Raw genomic sequence first — 24,257 nt, forward strand, 5'->3', positions numbered from 1 at the left:
CGTGTCTTTACAAAAGGAACGGAAGAGGTGACTTATCATTAATCCTTGTTTATGTTGATGATATAATTATAGCATGCCGATCAAAAGAGGACTTGGCCAACATCAAGTCAGCCATTACAACATCGTTTGAATGTGTTGACAAGGGAGAGCTGCATTTGTTCCTTGGCATGGAAGTGCAGCGCGACGGTGAGCTTGGCGAAATTTCGCTAAGCAATTCGCAATACATCAAAGACATATTGCGTGAACATGGATGCAAGACCTGTAGACCTACAGCGATCCCACTGGATGCTGGTTTCGAAGTGATATGTACCAGCGAGCATTGTCAAAAGGTTGACATTGCATCCTACCAGTCTTCAATTGGCGAGTTAATGTGGCTGGCGCTTACAACAAGGCCAGGCATATTGCATTCCGTTGCCAAGTTAGCTCAACGGAATCAAGATCCGCATGCAGAGCACCTAGTGGGTGTAAAACATGTGCTTCGATACCTGGCGTCAACTGTGGACCTGAAGTTGCACTACAAAGAGTGTGGACAACCGACCGCATCGATCGCAAGTCGTATACTGGCTATGTATACTACTTGGCTGGATTAAATTATATCCTGGCGATCTGAAAAGCAACGCAGCGTGGCACTTAGCAGCACGGAGGCGGAGTATATGGCTCTTTCAACTGCGTGTAAGGGCATTTCATGCCTTTATACTTAAGTATAGATTTAAGTTTGTTGAAATAATCTGAATTGTAGATATAAGTTGTTTGAATTATCATTGAATTGTAGACTTAAGCCGTTTGTAAGTAATTAGTTGTAAGCGCTCATAAATGTTAATTTGTAATAACAGCTGTTTATGTTAGTCTCTTGGTCGCTGTTAAGTTAATGTCCACATTATGTTATGCGTATGCTAAGCCTTGCATGGCTAGCAATAAGGCACTTGAAAATTGGAAGTCGATTTGTGCAGTTTACTTTCTTTCGTTTCGGTGCTCTTCAGTGCATACAGAAGCCAGTGCGTTCGTGCATATAAGTACAAGGGTACTTATATACATACATCTTTGATTGGACCGTCGCGACGAGGGACCCCTTCACTTTGCCTACCGGCAACTTTGGATGATCTGAGCGATCATTTTGGCGCCCCCGGGTGGACTCATCGTGGTGACTTGTTGGACACTGGACATTGGGTCTGGAGTCATTCCTGCCATCTGATTGTGTATCTGGAGATTTGGTTTAGAACTTTCCTATTTGCGGTAGATGGCGATGCAGTGCCCAATTCCACAGGGAAGTTATACACAGGTAACGAGTGCAAATTAAATAGCGGCCAAATCTGTCTGATTGGAATTGGCACATACATATGTACATCCATATGTTAATTGTCTATAAAGGCACATATGTATGTGAGTGTATGCGTTCAATGCTTTCGCATGACTAGGCCGCAATTTACATGTTGGCATTCGATTTTTTTGTTACCATATACCATATACATACAGTAAACTTTTAAATAAATAAAGTTTAATATACATTTGTTGGTACATGAGTGCATAGTTTTCATTTGGTCATACATACATGCAAATTTGCCAACATACATACATGTATATATACACATATATATAAATACCTATGTATATACATTTGTGCTTGTACATATGTACATATAACTGCTGTACTTTGGACATTTATTATACCAACGTACCGTAAGAATTTGAAAGCACCAAAGTTAGAGTTCAGCGCGCCTTTCTTCTGTGCCGTTTGATTTTGGATTCTGCCTTTTGCGCTCTCTTCGTTATTGCCGCACTGGTCTAGCAACTGCAAGCTAGAGACAATTTCGCTTGCTTGTGCATTGTTGTTGCTGGACTAATTGCTAATTGCGCTGTGGTTCTTGTTGTTCTAATTGTTCTTTGCGCTGCTTGCGTTGCTTGCAACTTCAGCCGTCGACGTGCGTCGCTCAGCTAGCTTTCTTGCCAATAGTATACAGTGTATACATTTGTGTATATTTTTGTGTATATTGTGTATATTTTTCTGGACATAGTCCAATTATACATTTATACACTTTAAGTCTTGTGCACACATTTAAAGACTCGCTACAAACATGCCATCAAAGCGCAGCAAGCAAACTTACGGCAAGCTGTCGAATGATTTGGAGTCGAGCAAGTTCGATGCATTATTGCAATCACACAACAATGGTGTCAGAGATATAGAACGCATTAAAGATTCCGTGCAAAATGCCATTAAGCCCATTGAGTCTGTTGAAATGGAGTGCCGGTTGAAAATTGTTATCCAGATATATTGACAGAGCGTTCAATCTGCAGGAAGAGTTGGATCAAATCGATCCGGCCTTAGCCTCAAGAGCAGATTTAGAAAATTTGTGCGTCACGACAGAAACGCTGCTCATGAGTAATAGTGTTCGGCCTAAGCCTCATAGGGATAGCCTGGCAAACTCTACAATGTTTGGATCAGGTTGCCATAGCAAGCAGCTGCCGTCGATGAAACTCCCAAAATTCAGTGGCGATTATTCGGAGTACAAAAATTTCATTGGTCTGTTCGAAAACTTGGTTGACCATGTCGCATCTCTGACGAACATAGAGAAATTTAATCACTTGCTTTCTTGTTTGGACAAAGAAGCGCTTGGCACAGTCAAAGCTTATCAAGTGACTGATGCCAATTATCCAAAGGCGCTAACAGCATTAAAACGAGTGTATGACAATAGTTGCCTAATCGTTTTCGACAGCGTGTCCAAGCTGTTCGACTTGCCCAAAATGCAAGGGCCGTCTGATTCATCTTTGCGCTCCCTAATAGATAATGTAAGGGCAATTTATGAATCGCTGTTGTCATTGGGTGATGAGAAGCAAATAGCGAACGTCATCCTCATACATTTGGTTATGGGTAAAGTTGACTCCATCACTCGATCCAAATGGGAAGAGGGCCTTGACTACAGTCAACTTCCATCTTGGGAAGAATGCGAGGCCACTCTTAATAAACGCTACCAGCATCTGTCTGCTGAGGAGGCATCGTCTGGCCGGCCTAAGAAGCCAAGTTCCGATGGGTCAAAAAGGAATGGTAAAACGGCGTTGGCAGTAGCACAGCCAAGTCAGCCATTGACCCCTAAGTGTCCGTTTTGTCAGTCGAATGACCACTACATACAAGTATGTCCTCAATTTTCAGCGATCGCTAGAGATGAGCGTTTTAAATTTGTGAAACGGGTCCAGTTGTGCATAAACTGTTTGCGAAAAGGTCATACGACTAAATCCTGCAAGTCTGGTTGTTTCAGAGTCTGTTCGAAGCCGCATCACACGCTCTTGCACAAGTACGAATATAGTTCGAACATTTCGCAAGCGGCGGCTTCTAGTCACACGTTGGTAGCACAATCGGCAGTACCAACGCAAACGTCGGCGGTAAACCACGCCACGACAGTGACTGACCAAGTAATCTTAGCAACAGCAATTGTTAAGGTAATGGACCAGTCAGGTTCCTACCAATTAGCCAGGGCACTTTTAGACTCTGGTTCGCAGGTCAATTTTATGACCGAGGACTTGGCCAGAGTCCTAAAGCTTAAGAGGGAGCGCAAAGACATTTGTTTATTAGGCATAGGCAAACGAAAGTCTGAAGTACGTCATATCGTTCAAACTTCTATAGCTTCTCGAATTGACAAATTTGAGCTGACGGCAGAATTTGCAGTGTTGAATAACATTTCTTCGTACCAGCCTGAAAAACTGGTAGTAGACGTTGACGTGCCTAACGGTTGTGAATTGGCAGATCCGCAATTCCATCGGCCGCAACGCATAGATCTGCTACTTGGGGCAGATGCATTTTTTGATTTGCTACGAGAAGGGCAAATAAAGGGTACCAGTGACTCGCCGGCTTTGCAATTTACGGCACTTGGCTGGATTGTAGCTGGCCGTTGCCGTTCTGCGGGGTCAACTGAGCTGCCGTCAACATCGCTCGTGAGCTTAAATCAAAGCTCTTCGTCAAATCCAGAATGTCAGGAACTAGATAGTCTCATCCGTAAATTCTGGGAGTTGGAAGAAGTTCCAAATTTGTCCGATCAGAGTTTGTACACCCCAGAACAAGTGCTTTGCGAGAAAACATTTCTCGAATCGGTCAATCGCTTACCCTCGGGCAGGCTGACTGTTTCGTTGCCATTCAAATCCAGTCCCAAAAGTCTCGGAAATTCGTATGAGACAGCCTTAAGGCGGTTTTTGGCTCTGGAAAGAAGAATGGCAAAGCAGCCTGAAACACAGTCGATGTACATTACCTTTATGAAAGAGTACATTTCGTTGGGCCATATGAGTGCCATTGAGAACAGTGTGCCGAGAGAGCCGCATTATTTTATACCGTACCAATGCGTGCTAAGGCCACAAAGCACATCAACAAAGTTGAGAGTCGTTTTCGACGCGTCTAGCAAGACGTCGTCACAATTGTCTTTAAATGACATCCTGATGGTTGGTCCAACCATTCGCCCTGTCGGCAGACATTGCAAAAATGTACCGACAAGTCGAAATCAACGAATCGCATCGCAATTTCCAACTTATTATTTGGAGAAGCAACTCCACTGAACCACTCCAATTGTATCGTTTAAACACGGTAACATACGGTACTGCTTCGGCACCTTTTTTGGCAATTCGTTGCTTAAAGTACCTGAGTGAGCTACATGCGGTTTCCCATCCATTGGCATCAAAGTCGCTGGCTAGCGATTTCTATGTAGATGATCTGCTATCTGGAGCAGACACAGTGGAAGAATTGCGAATGCTACGGAATGAGCTAGTTTCAGTGCTCGAATCATTCGGTTTCACCCTAATGAAATGGGCATCAAATTGTGAAACATTTAAAGCGTCGCCTTCTGATGAAATGGTGATTGGCCATCAGGAGGATACGAAGACGTTGGGGCTCATTTGGAGCCCGCGTGAAGACGCTTTTAAATATTCGATGTCGAACATGTCGATAGACATTGCCCCCACCAAGCGCTCGATTTTATCGTTTATATCCAGATTATACGACCCTCTTGGTTTACTTTGTCCGATTATCACTCAACCAAAAATTCTGATGCAAGAAATTTGGCTTCAAAAATCCGCTTGGGATGACCAAATTCCCGACCATTTACTGTCCGACTTGCAGTCAATTGCGCAGTCATTTTGTGAGATTGAAGCTATACGCATTCCCCGATATGTGGGCGTCACCAAAGGCACAAAATGTCAGGTTCATGGCTTTGCCGACGCATCGACAAGGGCTTATGGGTGCTGTATTTACCTGCGAATTGAGCGAGAGCACACAGTAACTGTGAATTTGCTGACTGCAAAGTCGAAGGTAGCGCCTCTGAAGACAAAGTCGGTGCCACGCTTAGAATTGTGCGCAGCACAGTTGCTAGCAAATTTGTGGGAAAAAGCTCGGCATCTTCTCCATGTGCCTGTTGACCAAATCGTATTTTGGTCTGATTCAGAGGTAGTCCTGCATTGGTTGCAAACTCATCCTTCACATGTGAATACATTTGTCGCCAATAGAGTTGCTACCATACAGGAATTGACATCAGACGCCACTTGGCGCCATGTACCGATTGCAAAAAATCCAGCTGACTTAACTTCGCGTGGTTGTACCACTGCAGAATTGATTGATTCACATTGGTTTGGTGGTCCAAAGTTTTTACAGAATGACCAGAACCTTTGGTCAACTAATTCTCACATTAAGTTGACCAAAGAGCAATCAGTGCTGGAGAAGCGGAAGAATGCGACGGTTCTCATCGCGGCCGATAATGCTTCAAATCCAATTTTGGATTTAATTGAAAGGTCGTCGTCGTACTTAAAAATTCTCCGCATAGTGTCGTACATGTTTCGATTTATAAACGGAAAGGGGTCAGGACACATATCGCTTGTGCCAACTTCGGCTGAATTGCACTTCGCCTTTTTAGCTATTGTGCACGTAATCCAGCATACTGCTCTCGCAGCCGAAATAGTCAAATTAGACAAGTCGGTGATCCTGCAACCGTCGTACCAAAAGCTTAATCCATTTCTAAGTCCGTATCAGTATGGAAAGCGAGTTTTGATGGTGGTACGAGTTGGCGGCCGTTTACTCAAAGCGCCGTTGCCCCACAATGCGAGATTCCCATTACTCATGCCAAAGGGATGGCGATTTGTTAATTTATATCTGCGATACTTGCACCTTACCAATTGCCATGCAGGCCCTCGTGCGCTTTTGGCTATTCTTCCCCAGAATACTTGGCTGGTAAACGCTAAGCAAGCGTGCAACGCAGTGGTTCGGCAGTGTGTGCATTGTTTTCGATACAAGCCAATACTAGCCAACCAAATAATGGGAAATTTACCTGCTGATCGGCTACATGGATGTAGGCCGTTTGAAGTCAGCGGAGTGGACTTTTGTGGTCCAATTCCTGTCACGCTGGGGATACGTGGCAGAGCGCCAGTTAAGATGTACGTTGCCGTCTTTGTTTGTTTTACGTCCAAAGCTGTGCGCATTGATATCGTTTCTGGCTTGACTGCTAATTCTTTTATAATGTGTTTATCCAGGTTTGTGGGTCGCCGTGGAGCAGTCAAGCGGCTATATTGCGACAATGCCACCAATTTTGTGGGTGCAGCGCGCTTGCTGGAGGAGTTCCGGGCTACTTTCATCAGCAACCAGGATGCCATCAGGTCGTATGCTGCCACCAAGGGAATAACGTTCCAGTTTATTCCCCCTCGAGCGCCGCATTTCGGCGGCCTATGGGAAGCGGCGGTAAAGTCGGCAAAGGGGCTCCTCCTCAAGGCAATAGGAAGCGCCAAGCTGCGGCAGGACGAGCTAGCAACCGTACTGGTAGAGGTGGAGGCCATCCTCGATTCGCGGCCAATCGTGGTGGACGGAGCCAATCCCAACGACGGCGAGGCGATAACTCCAGCTCACCTACTCGTAGGCGGAACGCTCGTGCCGCTGCTAACCGGGTCAGGGCAGCCCGTGAGAGACGACAGGCTGACCTACTTGCAACGCTGGCAGCTGATCTCAGGCATCAAGCTGTGGTTTTGGGCAGACTGGTCAAAAGACTACTTGCTGAGCCTGCAGCAGCGCCAAAAGTGGGCAGTGGGTCGGCCAGATCTGGAAAACGGAACGATCGTACTCGTCCACGAGGACAACGCGCCGCCTCAGCAGTGGATGCTGGGAGTCGTCCAAGAGGCGATAAAAGGCGCAGATGGAAAAGTGCGCGTGGCGATAGTACGGACGAAGGCAGGAGAATTTAAGAGGGCAATTCATCGCTTGGCGCCTCTGCCAGTCGAGCTGTTTTGAAGCGAATCGCTTCAACGCGGCCGATGTATGGGCATTTCATGCCTTTATACTTAAGTATAGATTTAAGTTTGTTGAAATAATCTGAATTGTACATATAAGTTGTTTGAATTATCATTGAATTGTAGACTTAAGCCGTTTGTAAGTAATTAGTTGTAAGCGCTCATAAATGTTAATTTGTAATAACAGCTGTTTATGTTAGTCTCTTGGTCGCTGTTAAGTTAATGTCCACATTATGTTATGCGTATGCTAAGCCTTGCATGGCTAGCAATAAAGCACTTGAAAATTGGAAGTCGATTTGTGCAGTTTACTTTCTTTCGTTTCAGTGCATACAGAAGCCAGTGCGTTCGTGCATATAAGTACAAGGGTACTTATATACATACATCTTTGATTGGACCGTCGCGACGAGGGACCCCTTCACTTTGCCTACCGGCAACTTTGGATGATCTGAGCGATCAGAGGCCATATACCTACGGCGTCTTATAGTGGAGATTGGCTGCGGTGACTCGAGTACTCCAACTATTCTTCATGGCGATAATTTAAGTGCTCAACAATTAGCTAAGAATCCTGTACACCATGAAAGAACAAAGCATATTGATATTAGATATCATTTTGCAAGACAGGTTGTAAACGAAGAACAAATTGTTTTACAGTATACATCAACCAATGAAATGATAGCTGATATTTTAACGAAAAATTTCCCTAAAGCGAAGCATGTTCATTTTACAAAGCTGTTAAATTTAATTTGAAAATTTTTGTAAAACATGTTTGCATTGAGGAAGGGTGTTGAAAATCAATACAAACATAAGTACCAATGCACGCATGTTAATATAAGCAGATAATAATCTTATGTTATCTACAAGTTATCTGTCACTGTTGCATACGAATGTAAGCATAAAGAATATGTATAGCAAGAGTGTCAGTCTCCAATAAAACTCTAAAGCGAACAGACGCACGGCGGTCCGCGACTATTGTTTTTTACTTTACTCCTATTGAGCCCTTCCTTTTACAGCGAATATATAATCTATTCAATATTTTCGACCCTAAATCCTTATAAAAAACTGAAGGTAAACGGAATTCTCCAAATTGTATATAAAGGAAAAGAGAAGACCAGATATAGTCCAGCGTTTGAGTTCATATGTAAAAACGAAAGCGATGAAACAAACAACAAGATAGAACGCTACAGTCGAGCAAGCCCGACAGTAAAATATCCTGTACTCTCCACAAAAAAAAAAAAAAAAATTTTTAATATATTAAAAAAATGTAATTAATGTGGTCTCCAATATTTCCGTCGTGTCGAAAACAACCAAGAGACGACGTAGTATTATTATGTTTAAAAGTTTTTAATATTATAGGTTTATTTAGATGTAATAACAATGTTTGTTTGTGTGTGTGTATGTTTGTGTAATTATTATATATAAGTACTTTAATGAATAACTTTATATATATGTATGTAATTAGGCTTCACTGATACGTGCGTAGCTCACGAGATTCTGGCACCGACTGAATAATTGCTCGCTCTCTTTTAGCATTTTGCTCTCTCGGCTCTTGTCGTTTAGTAACGACGGCCACTTCGCGTTGCACGTTCGGCTGCTTGCTCTTCTGGAACTTTCCCGATTCCTACATTCGGCCCTCCTGACGTGGGATTCGTCCCGAATTCCTTCATGTATTCGGCTACGGTAGAGGTTTTACAAGGACCTTCTCCATCTCCTACTTTCTCCACCTCATACCTACCATGATTATGAATCTTTACAATCTTATACGGACCTATATATTTTCCCTTAAGCTTCAATCCTACTCCATACCGAGTACGCTTAATCGCCACTAGATCATCAATCTTGTATCGCTTTTCTCCTTTCCTTTTCCCATCAAATGATCGTTTATTCTCTTTTTGCAATACCTTTATATTTTGTCTTGCTTCTTTCCTTACTTGTTCATGTTCATCATCTAACTCGTGGCAGACCCCACAAAGTATACATATTCTTGATCAGGATGAGAAGACGAGTCGATATAGCCATGTCCGTCTGTCTGTCTGTCTGTCTGTCCGTCTGTCTGTATGAGCGCAAGGATCTCAGTAAGTACAAGAGCTAGGATAACCAAAATTGGTATCAAGGTTCCTATAAGCCCTAGGCAGATCGAGTTTGTTTATTTTTTCTGATACACCCCCCACTCCTCCGCAATTCGTGTTTTTTCTTATAACTTCAATTTTGGTAGGTACATCCAGTTAGTACTAATGTGTCCGTGTGCCAAGTTTCATCATGATAGGTCAATTCTGAAGAAAGTTATAGCCATAAATAAAATCGCTGCTCATGCGCTGCCTGCAGCTCTGTCGGCAGCGCTGCCCGCAGCTGTTGTTGTTGTTGCTGCTTTGGTTCAACTTTATGCTGCATACATACACGCATAGGTACGTGATGTAAATGTTTGCTGTTTAAACTGAACATAAACATGTATTCTAATTTAATTTAATTAATTATTTTAATTAATTCATTCATTCACTTTTTTTAATAATTAAATTTTTTTTAATTTTTTTTTTTTTTAATTTTTCCCTTTTGTGGAGAGTACAGGCTATTTTACTGTCGGGCTTGCTCGACTGTAGCGTTCTATCTTGTTTCTAATAATTTAATTTTTTAAAAAAATTTTTTTTTTAATTTTTCTTTTTTGTGGAGAGTACAGGCTATTTTACTGTCGGGCTTGCTCGACTGTAGCGTCCTATCTTGTTTTATGTAATTAAATGTTCTTGTCGTATTTTTATGCACTTGTCAAAATCACTAAGCCTTTTGGTCAGAAAAATAGGTAGCAGCTTTATATTTATTAAATTTTCTCCCGTTTCGTCATGCATAATTTTGGATATGTGTTGGGATGTAGAACTATTACTTTAATTAATCGGTTGTTGTTTTTAAACATTTTCTTAAATCTTTCCAAAAGTAAAGATGAAATTAAAACTGGAAGAAACCCGCCGTTTTGTATTAGAACTTTTCTCTTTGAATTTATTGACCCTTTTGGGCACGAAATCTTACGTAGTACATTTTTATACTGTTTCAGATGTTGAAGTTGATTTCCGTTTAATCTGTGATAAATACAATTTCAACTAATGTTTTAATAGGGTCATTTCCGGTATGGCTTATTATTGCTTTTCTTTATTAAGATTAAGCCTTATTCAGAACATACAATATATACAATATATATAGGATCGATAAATAAATAACCATGTGGTTCTTCTGTTACTTCCTTATATATTCTAATTAATTCATTTGGATTGTCAGGGTAAATTTTCCTAGCTAAGTATTGAAATTGCAGCTTATCTCGGGGATTTTTAAAAACATTGATGTATTTAGTATTTAATCTTATATCGCGTGTATGTGAAGATTTATGAAATATGTTTTGTGTTACCACTATAACAGATAAATTTCTATGATGCGAGCCTTTAGTAAACAATTCACAAACATGTTTATTAAATGCTCCCACCATTAAGTCATCCAACATTATTAGAACAGGCTCATTTTTACAATTTTCAAAAGAATCAGGAACACCTTCGTAATATTCCAAATTATTAAAATCAGGTCTTGCATTCTCTTCTCCATAGCATCAAATGACTCGATTAATATTTTCACTTATCAACGATTGTTTCATAAGAAGAAAATTTCTTAAAAAAGTGGTTTTTCCTGATCCTGAACACATATTGAAAATCCACTGCTACGCTTGAATTTCTATCGATTTTTAACATTTCGGCTTGATGACAATTGCTATACTGAGTTCATTTGATTAAATCAAAGACTCTTTATATAGAGGCAGCAACGACATTTTCTAGTTAGTTCGTCAGACATTTTCAAATAAAATGGATCATCAGCTAACAAGCAAAAGCAATAAGAACTCCAAAAAGAAACAAGATCATGAAATTAGTTTTGGTTTCGAATATTACATCATATAAAGTTAAAATGTGGATTTTCTACAAGCCGAAAATTTTCTCCTATCGTTTGGATTCAACAAAACAACAATAACTGAATTTGCTTAGAAAAAGAGGAGTGGATTCAATTACTAACCTATAAGGAGTATATTCAACAAAAACTTCATCAATACGAGTTTTTAATGCCTGATACTATAATAGACCACCCTCTGTTGCAAACAATAAAATGTAATTTTAAATTTCGGAAAAATTATAGACAGTGTGTTATGACGTTGAACCAGTATGGTAATAAAGTTGAGTTTGATAGTGAAATATGGAGGTCGTTTTTAAGAGTTGATGTAATGATTACACCATTTTTGTGATGGAATACGATATTACAAGAGCAGATTTCTTTTATTTATCACAATCACACACTTCCTAAATGTGTAGAGCTTAATAAATATGAAATACATTTAAGCGAATTAAATGCTGCATATTCGCAAGATGTCCAAATAGATTTAACTCGCATATGTTTTGAAATTTCTAAAAAGATGTGTAAGGAAATAAAACAAGATGTTAGTGTGTATAAGCAAACAGTTTTACAAAAGCAACTTAGGAGAGAGACATTAATTTAAGTAAATAACAAATTTAAAATGAGTAAAGATCAAGTTGTTTTTGAAATTCACATAGAAAAAACTTTACTCGGCGCAAATTTGTACAAAAGGGATTAAATGATACTTGGCAAATTGATTTAGTTGAAATGATTCCATTTCAAAAATCAAATAATGGATACCGCTACTTGCTCACTGTCATTGACACATTCTCAAAATTTGCTTACGTACAACCAGTTACAAAAAATGCTGAGGACATTATATCAGCAGTTACAAATGTTTTTTTGAGAACATATGTAATACCTAAAAATATTCAATCAGATCAAGGCAAAGAATTTTTATACTCTGTACATAAAATGTACAAGAGTATATTAGGTTTGCGCGAGCTGAAAAATGTAACAGGCAGAAGGAGGCGTGGCAGACCCCACAAAGTATATATATTCTTGATCAGCATGACACGACGAGTCGATCTGTCTGTCTGTCCGTCTGTCCGTCCGTCCGTCCGTATGATCACCTAGATCTCAGAGACTATAAGAGCTAGAGACACCAAATTTTGCACAAAGATGCCGGTTTGCAAAGGGACGTACTACACTCATTCAGCACACAACTAGGAATGTTCTCAGGCCCAGGAGAGAATGAAGCTTTTACAGATTGTATATTAGATAAAATACAAGAATCTGTAATTATTGGAGCAAATGTAGAATTTGAGGGCATAATGCGGAAGGGGTAAGAATTACCGTTAAAAGACTCAGAGGAGTACGTCGACTGGAAAAAATGTGCAAATAATTCAGCACTTTCAGAATCATTACAAGAGTTGTTATTGGCGAGGAAAAATTACGATGGCAAAGTCCAAGATTTTCGCTTAGAATTTACGAAGTTGTAGAACTTTTTAGGGTCATGTTTAAATTGGAGCTTGCAACGATCAAGATAAATTGTGTAACACAAGGAGTTTAAAAGAAGAAAATTAGATTTTGCAATAAAATATTTAGAGAAGTCAACACCTAAACCCGACTGCTTGAACTTTTTAAAACATCTGGATTTTATGTTTTTTAGGTGAGAAAGTCGCGTAAACCATGGAGGCTTAAGAGAAGAAACTGATACAACGCTATTGGGAACACAGGCATCGAAGATAGAATACATGGTGTCATAAAAAAAATTTTGAAGCAAAATCTATATCGACAGAGCTATACAAGAAAGACCAATTAGCATTGGAATCAAACGGTTGAGCATAACAAAATCACATTTGCGAAAGCATTTGCGAGGCATGTTACACTCAGAAGACCATGCACTAGATCTAGAAAAGGGAAGACAAATTTCTAGAGTAGGATGATAAATATCTTCATACACTGTTAAAGGAGAAGATCTGAACACAACAACATTAGTGATATCATTAATGTGGGAATGCCCGGGTAATAACGTATGGGCAACCCACCCACAAGCACACGATGGTAAAGGCAGGTTGGCAAACCTTTGACGAAAGGAACAAGAAGAGGAGAGTTTGCATTGAACGACGAACGATGAACGACGTGTAAAAGACGTGCATGAGAAACGACGCTCTCAGCCACGAAAAAACGCGACAGACGCAAATTCCAAGTTTATATTATTTCATCAATTACTTTATATTTTCATTTCTATTTTAAACTATTTGGAAATAACTAAATATAACCCCAGTCCCACACATTTTGAGGGCTCAACCAATGAAAATAAGTGTTAAAGTGATTAAGTGGCAAATACGCAGTGTACGATCAACATAAATGTAAAAGCAATGATATTTTACAGTGCAGTGAACAAACGAGAACTCTAACTTTGATACAGCTGAGTTAATGTGTAACGACGAAAAGCATGCGTCTTCACAATTACCGCAATAAGCTTAACCTCACTTTTCTAGGTTAAAAAACGACTGCTGTGATATAGTCCAAAAGCAAAAAAAAAAAAAAAAAAAGTAAACAAGAAAGGAATGCTAAAGTCGAGCAGGCTCAACTCTTAAATACCCTGTACCACCCCAAAAAAAAGTAATTTAATTAATTAATTAATTTAATTTAATTAATTAACTAAATTAATTTAATTAATTAACTAAATATTAACTAATTAAATATAAAATATTCCATGCATGCATACATACATTTACATTTACATCAGAATCGTGCCTTATGCGTGTTTGTGTACTTGTACATATGTATGTATGTGTGCATTGGGCCTGGTTATATGGCTATAACTTTCTTTTCGATCATTCTATCATAATGAAACTTGGTATACGGATATATAATTACTAACCTAATGTGACTACCAAATTTAAGTTCAAAATTCCAAGAATTATGGGAGTTATAGAAAATTGGTAATAGGGGGGGAGTGGGGGGTTGGATCAGAAAAAATGAACAAACTCGTCCTTTCTCGGTCTCAGGAGAATCTGTATACCAAGTTTGGTTATTCTAGCTCTTATACTTTCGGAGATCCTTGCGTTCATACAGACAGACAGACAGACGGACAGACAGACGGACAGACGGACAGACGGACAGACGGACATGGCTATATCGACTCGGCTTGTCATGCTGATCAAGAATATATATACTTTGTGGGGTCTACCAAGCCTCCTTCTGTGTGTTCCATGTGCACTCGCACAAAACTAATATACCCTTGTACCCTTTGGGTACAGGGTATAAAAAGCTAAAGTCGGGTGTCCCGACTTTGAAATACTCTGTACATATGTTTACAATATTTATAGAAAATAAAAAAAATTAAGAAAATAAAAAAAAAAATTTGATCGATTTTACCTCTCTTGGTATTCGAACTCACGTAAAGGGTTTATAATTGCACATTTACATAGCAATTGCGTCTGTGTGAGTGTATGTATGCCTATGCGCATCTATTCGTGTCTGTGTAAGCATTTTCGCAGTCAACCAAACAGCAACATCAACAACAGCCGCGGGCAGCGCTGCAGCAGCAAATATATTTATGGCTATAACTTCTCGTTGGAAATTTTTATCCGTCAATTGTGTATTCTTCAGTGTTGTCGTATGGAATTTATATAACAGCTGATTTGTATAACAGCTGGCATATCGCGCTAAATGTGACATTACATTTATAGTGTTGGTCGGAAAATGAACATCGAACAAAGAACCAACATTAAGTTTTGTTTTAAGCTTGGTAAAACTTTTACCGAAACTCATCAAATGATGAAACAAGTTTATGGCGATGAATGTCTATCCCGTAGCCGTATTCACGAGTGGTTTAAACGTTTTCAAGAGGGACGGGAGGACTTGGAAGACGACGAACGTTCGGGCCAGCCAAAAGATGTTGTGAACGAAAAAAACTCGGAAATTGTGCGTGAATTCATTAAAAAAGAGCCGAAATCATCGCATAAATATATGGAATCGGAATTATCAATATCCGCAGCGTCGATTTATCGTATTTTGACAGAAAATTTGGGTCTCAGAAAGGTTTTTGCTCGATTTGTTCCGCACACTTTGAAACAACGCGAAAAAGTATTATTGCATGATAATGCACCATCTTTTTCGTTTTCGTTTTTTAATAAAAGTCCTGGAACTTTTGAATTGCACCTTGTAATATACCCTTGTACCCTTTGGGTAACAAAAATGGCGTGTCTAAATGATGTGTATATTAAGGAAATGCTGCGGGTGGTAAAAAGACAAAACATTTTACTCTTGCACAAATTCGTATTCGAGGGAAATAGAGATAGGAACAATAGAAAACGCTTACGCGAATTTGAAGGTTTTGAATTTAACGACCAAGATGTGCAGTATAGCAGGAAAATGAATTTCGTTGCCGAGCGCATGTCGGACAAAGATCTGGTTATAGTGTCAAACAGTTTGCATTTGCCGCATAACAAAAGTGATTTGGCTCGACATATATTTAATAATCTAAGAAAAGGCAACTTGTTAACTGAAGCCGAATTCAACGCAAAAAATGACGAGGATGGAGTTAAAATAAATAACAACAAATGTACAGCACTAAACGACACCGGGAGCAAATACAATCTTGTACCCGAGTCAATTTATAAAAAGTTGAATACGCCAATATTAAGTGAATGCAACATGTATCTAATCGGTTTTGGATAGAAAGATCAAGGCAAAATCAGGCCATCAGGTGCGTTCGAACAACAATTTGCGATTGACGGTGAACAGTACACGTCTAAATTTTTGGTTGTTGACTCACAATTCTTAGACGAAGAAATGGTGCTTGGTGAAGAGTTTTGTAAGCAAGCTCAAGTGTTAATAACGAATGAAGGTGTCAAAATAAGTAGTATAATGAAAATAGACATTGAAAAAGGCAAGAATATTGATACAGACATTGAAGTTACCGCAAGTGCGAAAGCTAAAGCGACAGTTTTTAAATTACTCAAAGAATACAATCCGAAAAGCACTAAATCGACGAATATTCAAATGCGCTTAATTTTGAAAGATGACATCCCGATATACTCATGACCACGTAGATTTTCCTATGTCGAACGCTGCATTATCGATAGTCAAACCGACCAATGGCTAAAATATGGCATTATTGAAACCTCCGAGTCTGAGTATAGTAGTCCTGTAGTCCTAGTTAAAAAGCGCGATGGCACAAACCGATTATGTATTGACTACAGACGCATCAATAAAATCAGTATGAGAGACCATTTTCCGCTACTTAATTGAAGATCAACTTGACAGCCTACAAAATGCGCGTATATTCAGCTCAATTGATTTAAAAAATGGCTTTTTCCATGTGGGCATAGATGAAGAAAGTCGCAAATATACTTCCTTTGATACTCACAATGCACAGTTCCAGTTTTTACGAGTCTTTCGAATTATCCTAGCGTATTTCAAAGACACGTAAACGCAATTTTTCGAGATCTAACATGCAAAGGTGTAGCTATTCCTTATGTCGACGATATTATCATACCAGGAGAAACAGAAAACGAAGCAGTTGAAAATATTAAAAAAGTATGAAGTCGCTGTGAAGAGTACGGGCTGCAATTAAATTTAATGAAATGTCATTTTCTAAAAACCAGAATCGAGTATTTAGGCCACATTATAGAAAACCAACGTATAAGCCCTTCACCATCAAAAACGCAAGCAGTCACCAATTTTCAAGTTCCTCGAACGCTTAAGCAACTCCAAAGTTTTCTTGGCCTTGTTGGGTATTTTCGTAAGTTTATTGCGAATTTTTCCCAAATAGCCAAACCACTCTCTGATATGACGAAGCAGGATGCGAAAATTGAGTTTGGAGATAAAGAATTAGCGACATTTAATAGTTTAAAAACGCTTATCACGCAAAAGCCAGTCCTAAAGATTTTCCATCAGCATCATTCTACTGAATTGCATATTGACGGTTTTGGGGCAGTTCTTCTACAAAAATCACCTGACGACAACCAATGGCACCCCGTTTATTACATGAGCAAAAAAACGTCAGAAGCAGGAAATTCACGAGCTATGAGCTTGAAATTCTAGCAGTAGTTGAGGCTGTGCGAAAGTTTCGCGTTTATTTACTGGGATTACCTTTTAAACTTATTACGGACGGTAATGCCTTGGCGAAAACAATGGACAAAAAAGACTTATGCACACGAATAGCTCGTTGGGTACTTCTAATGCAGGAATACGACGTAGAGCACCGAGCTGGCACACGCATTCGCCATACAGACGCACTCAGTCGCTACCCCGTGATGATGATCAATGAAAGCAGCATACACAGCAAACTGAAATATGTGCAGTCGCAGGACGCCGAATTAAAAGCTATCATTGACATTTTAACTGTAAAATCGACTCACAATAATTATTTTCTGAAGTTCGATCTGTTGCATAAACTTGTAGGTGACAACGAACTTATTGTTGTACCTGCGGGCATGCAAAAAGAAATTATTAAAAAGGCTCACGAGCGCGGTCATTATTCACTCAAGAAACCGAAAGAAATTATAGGCAAAGAATTCTATATGCCGAAACTTGAGGAAAAAATTATACGAGAAATTATCAACGACGAATTAATCCAGCAATTTAATAATGAAAGAAATGAACTACGAAAACAAGCAAAACTACACATCTTTGAAATGCAGAACGAAGAAAACCGGCATCAAAGTATAAGATAGGCGATCTAGTTGCCATCAAGAGGACTCAGATTGGCGGTGGGCTCAAGCTTAGGCCAAAGTTTCTTGGCCCATACCAAGTTATTAGCGCAAAACCCAATGATTTTATATTTTTTTTTTTATTTAATTATTTATTTCATCAACAAACAATGCAGTCGAAAGAAAAAGATAACAAAGAATCAATACAAAAGAGAACTTAAAATAAAATAAAGCTATAGGAATAAAAAGCCTATAAAAATGACACAAATATCTAATAACGAATCCGACACGGTGGGGGAATTTTATTTGCCAAACGGCCAGCTATGCCCCGATTCACAGCAGAGGGTAGTCAGATAAGTTATTAGACCTAACAAAAAAAAGGAATGGAGATGAAAAAATAGCAATAGAAGGTAAAAGAAAGAAAAAAGAAACTTAAATAATAAGAGATAAAATATAATTAAAAGCTAAAGGTGAAGAATCACTGACCCGTTGGGGGAAAATTTATTAGCCAGTCCGGCAAGCTATGCCCCTACTCACAGCAGTGGTGATCAGTGATTCTGCCGGAGGTAGCTGAAAATAGAAGCTTTTAGTGAGGGGAGAGAGAGCTCACTTGAGATTAAAAAGTAAAAAGAATTATAATTAGAGCATAATATTCGAAAAGGGTTGTGCATGGCGTAATCACTAGTGCATCTGTTAAGTAGAAGAGGCAGAAAGTTCCTTGTTGGCCTGGAAGGAACAGAAAAATTAATACGACCTAAAAGCATAGAGGAATCAACATGTCCAACAATCAATTTGTGGAGGAACAGAACACCAAGAACTATCCTACGGCGAGCCAAAGAGGGCAGGTTAATAAGGAGAAGCCTACTGGAGTAGGAAGGTAATCGCAGATTAGGATCCCAGTTAAGACCACGAAGAGCAAAAAGAAGAAATTGTTTCTGGACTGACTCAATGCGATACCTACGACGTTACGAAATATGCAGTATTCAGTGAAGGTCCAAAAAAGACGAGCACCTGCGCTGAGTATATGAAGCCGTGGACGCCCTATAACGATGATTGCGATGACGACGCATTCGGGGCGAATAGGATGGCCGAGTTGTGGGAATGCCCGGGTAATGACGTATGGGCAACCCTCCCACAAGCACACGATGGTAAAGGCAGGTTGGCAAACCTTTGACGAAAGGAACAAGAAGAGGAGAGTTTGCATTGAACGACGAACGATGAACGACATGTAGAAGACGTGCATGAGAAACGACGCTCTCAGCCACGAAAAAACGCGACAGACGCAAATTCCAAGTTTATATTATTTCATCAATTACTTTATATTTTCATTTCTATTTTAAACTATATTATATTCAAATAAACTATCCGGGACTGTTATCATTTCGTTTGGAAATAACTAAATATAACCCCAGTCCCACATTAATAATCACCAAATCGAGATATCTATGAAGGTGATTGTATATTGGATTAATTTGAACTAAAGTGATTTCAAGAAGGCAATCCAAAAAGTCATGCTCTGACAAAGGAATAAGGTGAGGGGAACTATTAAAGAATGACCAAGAAATGATTGGTAAATTAAAATCCCCCACCATAACAATCAAGTCATTGTCACGCAGGCGGGAACAAACTTCTCTGATACAAGTAATATGGAGCATATAAACTTGAATATCAAAAGAAGGAGGAATATAGGAGCAGTGATATATAGGGATCGAGAAGGAGATGTTGCCTTAACGCAAATAAATTCAAGGTCTTTCGGCATATTAAGGTATATAATTTTCGACTGGATGGTGGCTTTAACTTCAATCAGTACACCACCCCCCCGGCGAACAGGTCTATCACGTCTATAGATTATGAAGCTATTCGACAAAATTTCAAAGTCAGATATGGTAGGATTAAGCCACGTCTCTGGCAATGCAATTATGTCAAATTCAAACGCAGAACTATCCCTATATAAATCAGTAAGTTTAGATGCAATACCTCTAACGTTTTGGTAATATAAGCTAAGAGATTTAGGAGAAATTTCTAATTTTTTGAACCATTGTTAGTATGCGGTATTGAAGCACTAACTGGCAGGGACACCGGAATTGGAATAGTGCGTTTTTTCTGTTTTAACTCATGAACTATCATATGCGGTGGGCAAAATGTTGGGTCACAAATAGTTTCAAAAGCTTCAAACGGAACACTAATCTTAAAAGAAGCAATTTCTCGGGGCACGGCAAAATTAAATTTAGAGATGGAAACTCTAGCAGAAGATTTGCTAGTGATGTAAGCAGCGATAGACTCACAGCTAGTATCAGCAGACAGCCTCGAAACAAATACTTGCTTCCGAAGAGCTACAACTGTAAGGGAAGGAGGGCATGCAGGTGAGTTAAAAGCAGTATCGACCATTACACCAGAGGGCAGTTCGCATTGATTCTTGCGAACGCGAGAAACAGGCCCAGATGGTTTATAAGTCGCCGCTGGCATTTCGCTGCGTGCTGGTGGCACAAAAATAGGGGTCGCTGAAACATTAATCGGCGAGGGTAAAGGAGAAGTATCAAATAGAATACCAGGAGAGGTTGAAAGAGACAGAATTGGAGAGCAGTCAATGGATTTTAGAGGAGTTGATGGGAGAGGAGCAAACAATTGAGGCGATAAAGAGGGCGCGACGGAAGGCACATTTAAAAATTGAATCTCCAACCTCGTTTTAGATGGAGAGTCAAATTAAAAAAAAAAATTTAAATAAATTATTAAAAACAACAGAGAACGCTACAATCGAGCAAGCCCGACAGTAAAATAAAAAAAAAAATTTTTTTAAAATTAAATTATTAAAAAAAGTGAATGAATTAATTAATTAAAATAATTAATTAAATTAAATTAGAATACATGTTTATGTTCAGTTTAAACAGCAAACATTTACATCACGTACCTATGCGTGTATGTATGCAGCGTAAAGTTGAACCAAAGCAGCAACAACAACAACAGCTGCGGGCAGCGCTGCCGACAGAGCTGCAGGCAGCGCATGAGCAGCGATTTTATTTATGGCTATAACTTTCTTCAGAATTGACCTATCATGATGAAATTTGGCACACGGACACATTAGTACTAACTGGATGTACCTACCAAAATTGAAGTTATAAGAAAAAACACGAATTGCGGGGGAGTGGGGGGTGTATCAGAAAAAATAAACAAACTCGATCTGCCTAGGGCTTATAGGAACCTTGATACCAATTTTGGTTATCCTAGCTCTTGTACTTACTGAGATCCTTGCGCTCATACAGACGGACGGACAGACGGACAGACAGACAGACAGACGGACATTGCTATATCGACTCGTCTTGTCAGCCTGATCAAAAATATATATACTTTGTGGGGTCTGCCACGCCTCTTTCTGCCTGTTACATACATTCGCACAAAACTAGTATACCCTTTCACCCTTTGGGTACAGGGTATACAAATGGAATTAATTAATTAATTAATTAAATTAATTTAAAAGACATGTTTATGTTCAGTTTTAACAGCATACATTTACATCACGTGCCCATGCGTGTTTATATGCGTGTATGTATGCAGCATAAAGTTAAACCAAAGCAGCAACAACAACAACAGCTGTGGGTAGCGCAGCCGGCAGAGCGGCAGAGCGGCAGGCAGCGCATGAGCAGCGATTTTATTTATGGCTATAACTTTCTTCAGAATTGACCTATGATGGCGAAACTTGGCACACGGGCACATTAGCACTAACTAACTATATCGACTCGGATTGTCACCCTGATCAAGAATATATATACTTTGTGGGGTCTGCCATGCCTCCTTCTGTGTGTTACATTCGCACAAAACTAGTATAGCCTTTTACCCTTTGGGTATAAAAGGCTATAAAAATAAACTTGACCTGCCTAGGGCTTAGGGGAACCTGGATACCAAGTTTGGTTATTCTAGCTCTTGTGCCTTCTGAGATCCTTGCACTCATACAGACGGGCGGACGGACAGACAGACTGACGGACGGACATGGCTATATGTATATAGTATAGCCTTTTACCCTTTGGGTACAGGCTATAATAAACATCCAATTAACTAATAGTACCCCTTTTAGCTTTTACATATATATGCTCGTATATTCGTGTCTGAGTAAACATGTTAGCAGTCAACCAAACACCAACATCAACAGCAGCCGCGGGCAGTGCTTGAGCAGCGCTGCAGCAGCAAATATATTTTTGGCTATAACTTCTTGTTAAATCGGTCTATCATAATGAAACTTGGCATACGGATACATAATTACTAACTGGGGTTGTCTCTGTCTCTTATAGTCTCTGAGATCCAGGTGTTCATACGGACGGACAGACGGACAGACAGACAGACAGGGCTAGATCGACTCGTCTTGTCACGCTGATCAAGAATATATATACTTTGTGGGGTCTGCCACGCCTCCTTCTGCATGTTACATTTTTCAGCTCCCGCAAACCTAATATACTTCTGTACATTTCATGTACAGAGTATAAAAACCCAATCGAACCCGAAGGATATAGATATGGTGTAGTTAGGATAGAAAAGCCTTAGAACCATCTCCTTAATGAAAAATCGCCTACGCGCCATTTATTTGCAATCATCGTTTATTGGTTTCTCCCTTTGTTACTTTCTTAGCACAGGCATTTTCCGTATGGGTGTCACTGCCACACAAGTTGCAATAAACGAGTTTGGTGTGGTGTAACCATCTCTTGAGGGGGTTTTCTTAAAAATTGTATCCATGGTTTTTTTCCTTATTGATGTATTCGTACTTCAATGCTTTATGCACTAGTGCAGCAGATTAACTAACGCTTATTATTAACTATCAAAAATATATAAACATTGCCTTTACCAAAAAACCAATGAACTATCCATGTCCAAAAGGTATTTCAACACCATGCCGATTTGGGTTTATTTAAAATGTAACTGTTTTTCCAAAAAAAAAATGTTTACAATTGGTTGACGCCTTAGCCAACAAACTGTCTGTGGTATAATATTTTGGTTGCGATTCTAAACATTTTTACTAATCGGTATTGAGCTGCATGTGATATTTCCCCATACAAGTTAATGCAATCAGGTTAGTGGATAGGATCATGCTCGTATCTAAAAATAGAATGTATTTCGATCGATTGGTTCGGATCCTGATACAACTTGTAAATATTTCTTTATGTATTGATATATTGATATATTCTCCATACAAGTTAAAATAATTGGGTTAGTGGTTTGGTTCATAAGCCAACATAGAAATATTACGTATTCGCATCAGTGGTTTGGATCCTGATACAACTTAGAATTATTTTAGTAAGTTGGAGTTGAGTTGCGTAAGATATTTAATTAGACTCGAATTGGATCTCTAGTTGGAAGTGAAATATGGTTAGATACTTTGATATTGAATATCCTTTTAATATCTACCACACCACATGGTGGGCGCCCTTGCTAAATTTGAGGAGTTTTGGTGAAAAAGGGTGGGAATCCCATATCTACACTACTTAGATGCGAACTTCGGGTTCGATTGAGTTTTGTAATCATTACTATCGTAATAAATAAAATTAAATATAAAAATATAATATATTAAATATTAAATTAAATAAAAAATTCTTTCTTACCTTTCACAATCTTTAATAGCTTGAAAACCATTTTCGGATGCTTCCTGTTGAATTTTTTCTCTTTTTTTCATTTCTGCGTCCACTTTTCGTAACTCACGCAACGCGGTTGCAACCTATTAATCAGTAATGAAAAATTAGCAAAATGTAAGTAAACATATAAACTTATAATGATATGATATTATGAATGAATAAGTGGAAAAGCTAAAGACGGGTGTCTTGACTTTGAAATACTCTGTATGTACATACTTGTAGTACTGGAGTGAAATTGATTCGCTAATAATTGTCGGTGTATTAATAAGGTTAGATATGTGCAAAACACTTGAAACCAAATATTACAAAGTCAGCTAGATTCGGAAACATAGTGCCACATTTCCATAAATGCTGACCTGACTTTTGCATCGATAACATATAATACGTCACACCGTAGCGTTCACTGCACTCAAGCTACTGCTTCCGTCAGCCGTCTACGCTACCGCCGTCTTCACTGCTGCCTTCCGCAACCGCTGGCACGCAGAATTGACCAACTTCGATTAGATATTAAATAATACTGCTACTAGTTTATGTGATAGGAGCAAAATTCTGATTCTAGGAGAATCTGGACACCAATTTTGGTTATTCCAGCTGTTATCGTTTTTTAGATTCTTGCGGTCATCCAGACTAATGGACGGAAATGCGGACAGACGAAAAGACAGACATGTCTAGATGAATTCGTCTCGTCCTGCTGATTATGAAATCATATACATACTTTATGGGGTCAGAGATGCCTCCTTCTACCTGTTACATACTTGGTACGAAACTAATATGACCTTTTTACCCTACGGGCAGGTATTGCCCGTTTTTGCTGGCTCAGTATTTGTGCTTACAAATATACGACTGGAAGCAGGCC

General features: G+C 39.2%; 1 protein-coding gene across 1 annotated transcript in view; it reads right to left on the reverse strand.

Annotated features, from left to right (window-relative positions):
• LOC115628647 (unconventional myosin heavy chain 6) overlaps window positions 1-24,257 on the reverse strand; it is a 665,426-nt gene that overhangs the window by 225,715 nt on the left and 415,454 nt on the right. Inside the window, exon 11 of the mRNA XM_030524816.1 lies at window positions 23,372-23,484. Coding sequence (XP_030380676.1) covers window positions 23,372-23,484 — 113 coding nt within the window. The remainder of the gene's footprint in view (window positions 1-23,371; window positions 23,485-24,257) is intronic.

The sequence above is a fragment of the Scaptodrosophila lebanonensis genome, unplaced genomic scaffold (genome assembly GCF_003285725.1).
Source record: "Scaptodrosophila lebanonensis strain 11010-0011.00,11010-0021.00 unplaced genomic scaffold, SlebRS2 tig00000122-arrow-arrow-pilon, whole genome shotgun sequence".
NCBI classification, from domain to species: domain Eukaryota; kingdom Metazoa; phylum Arthropoda; class Insecta; order Diptera; family Drosophilidae; genus Scaptodrosophila; species Scaptodrosophila lebanonensis.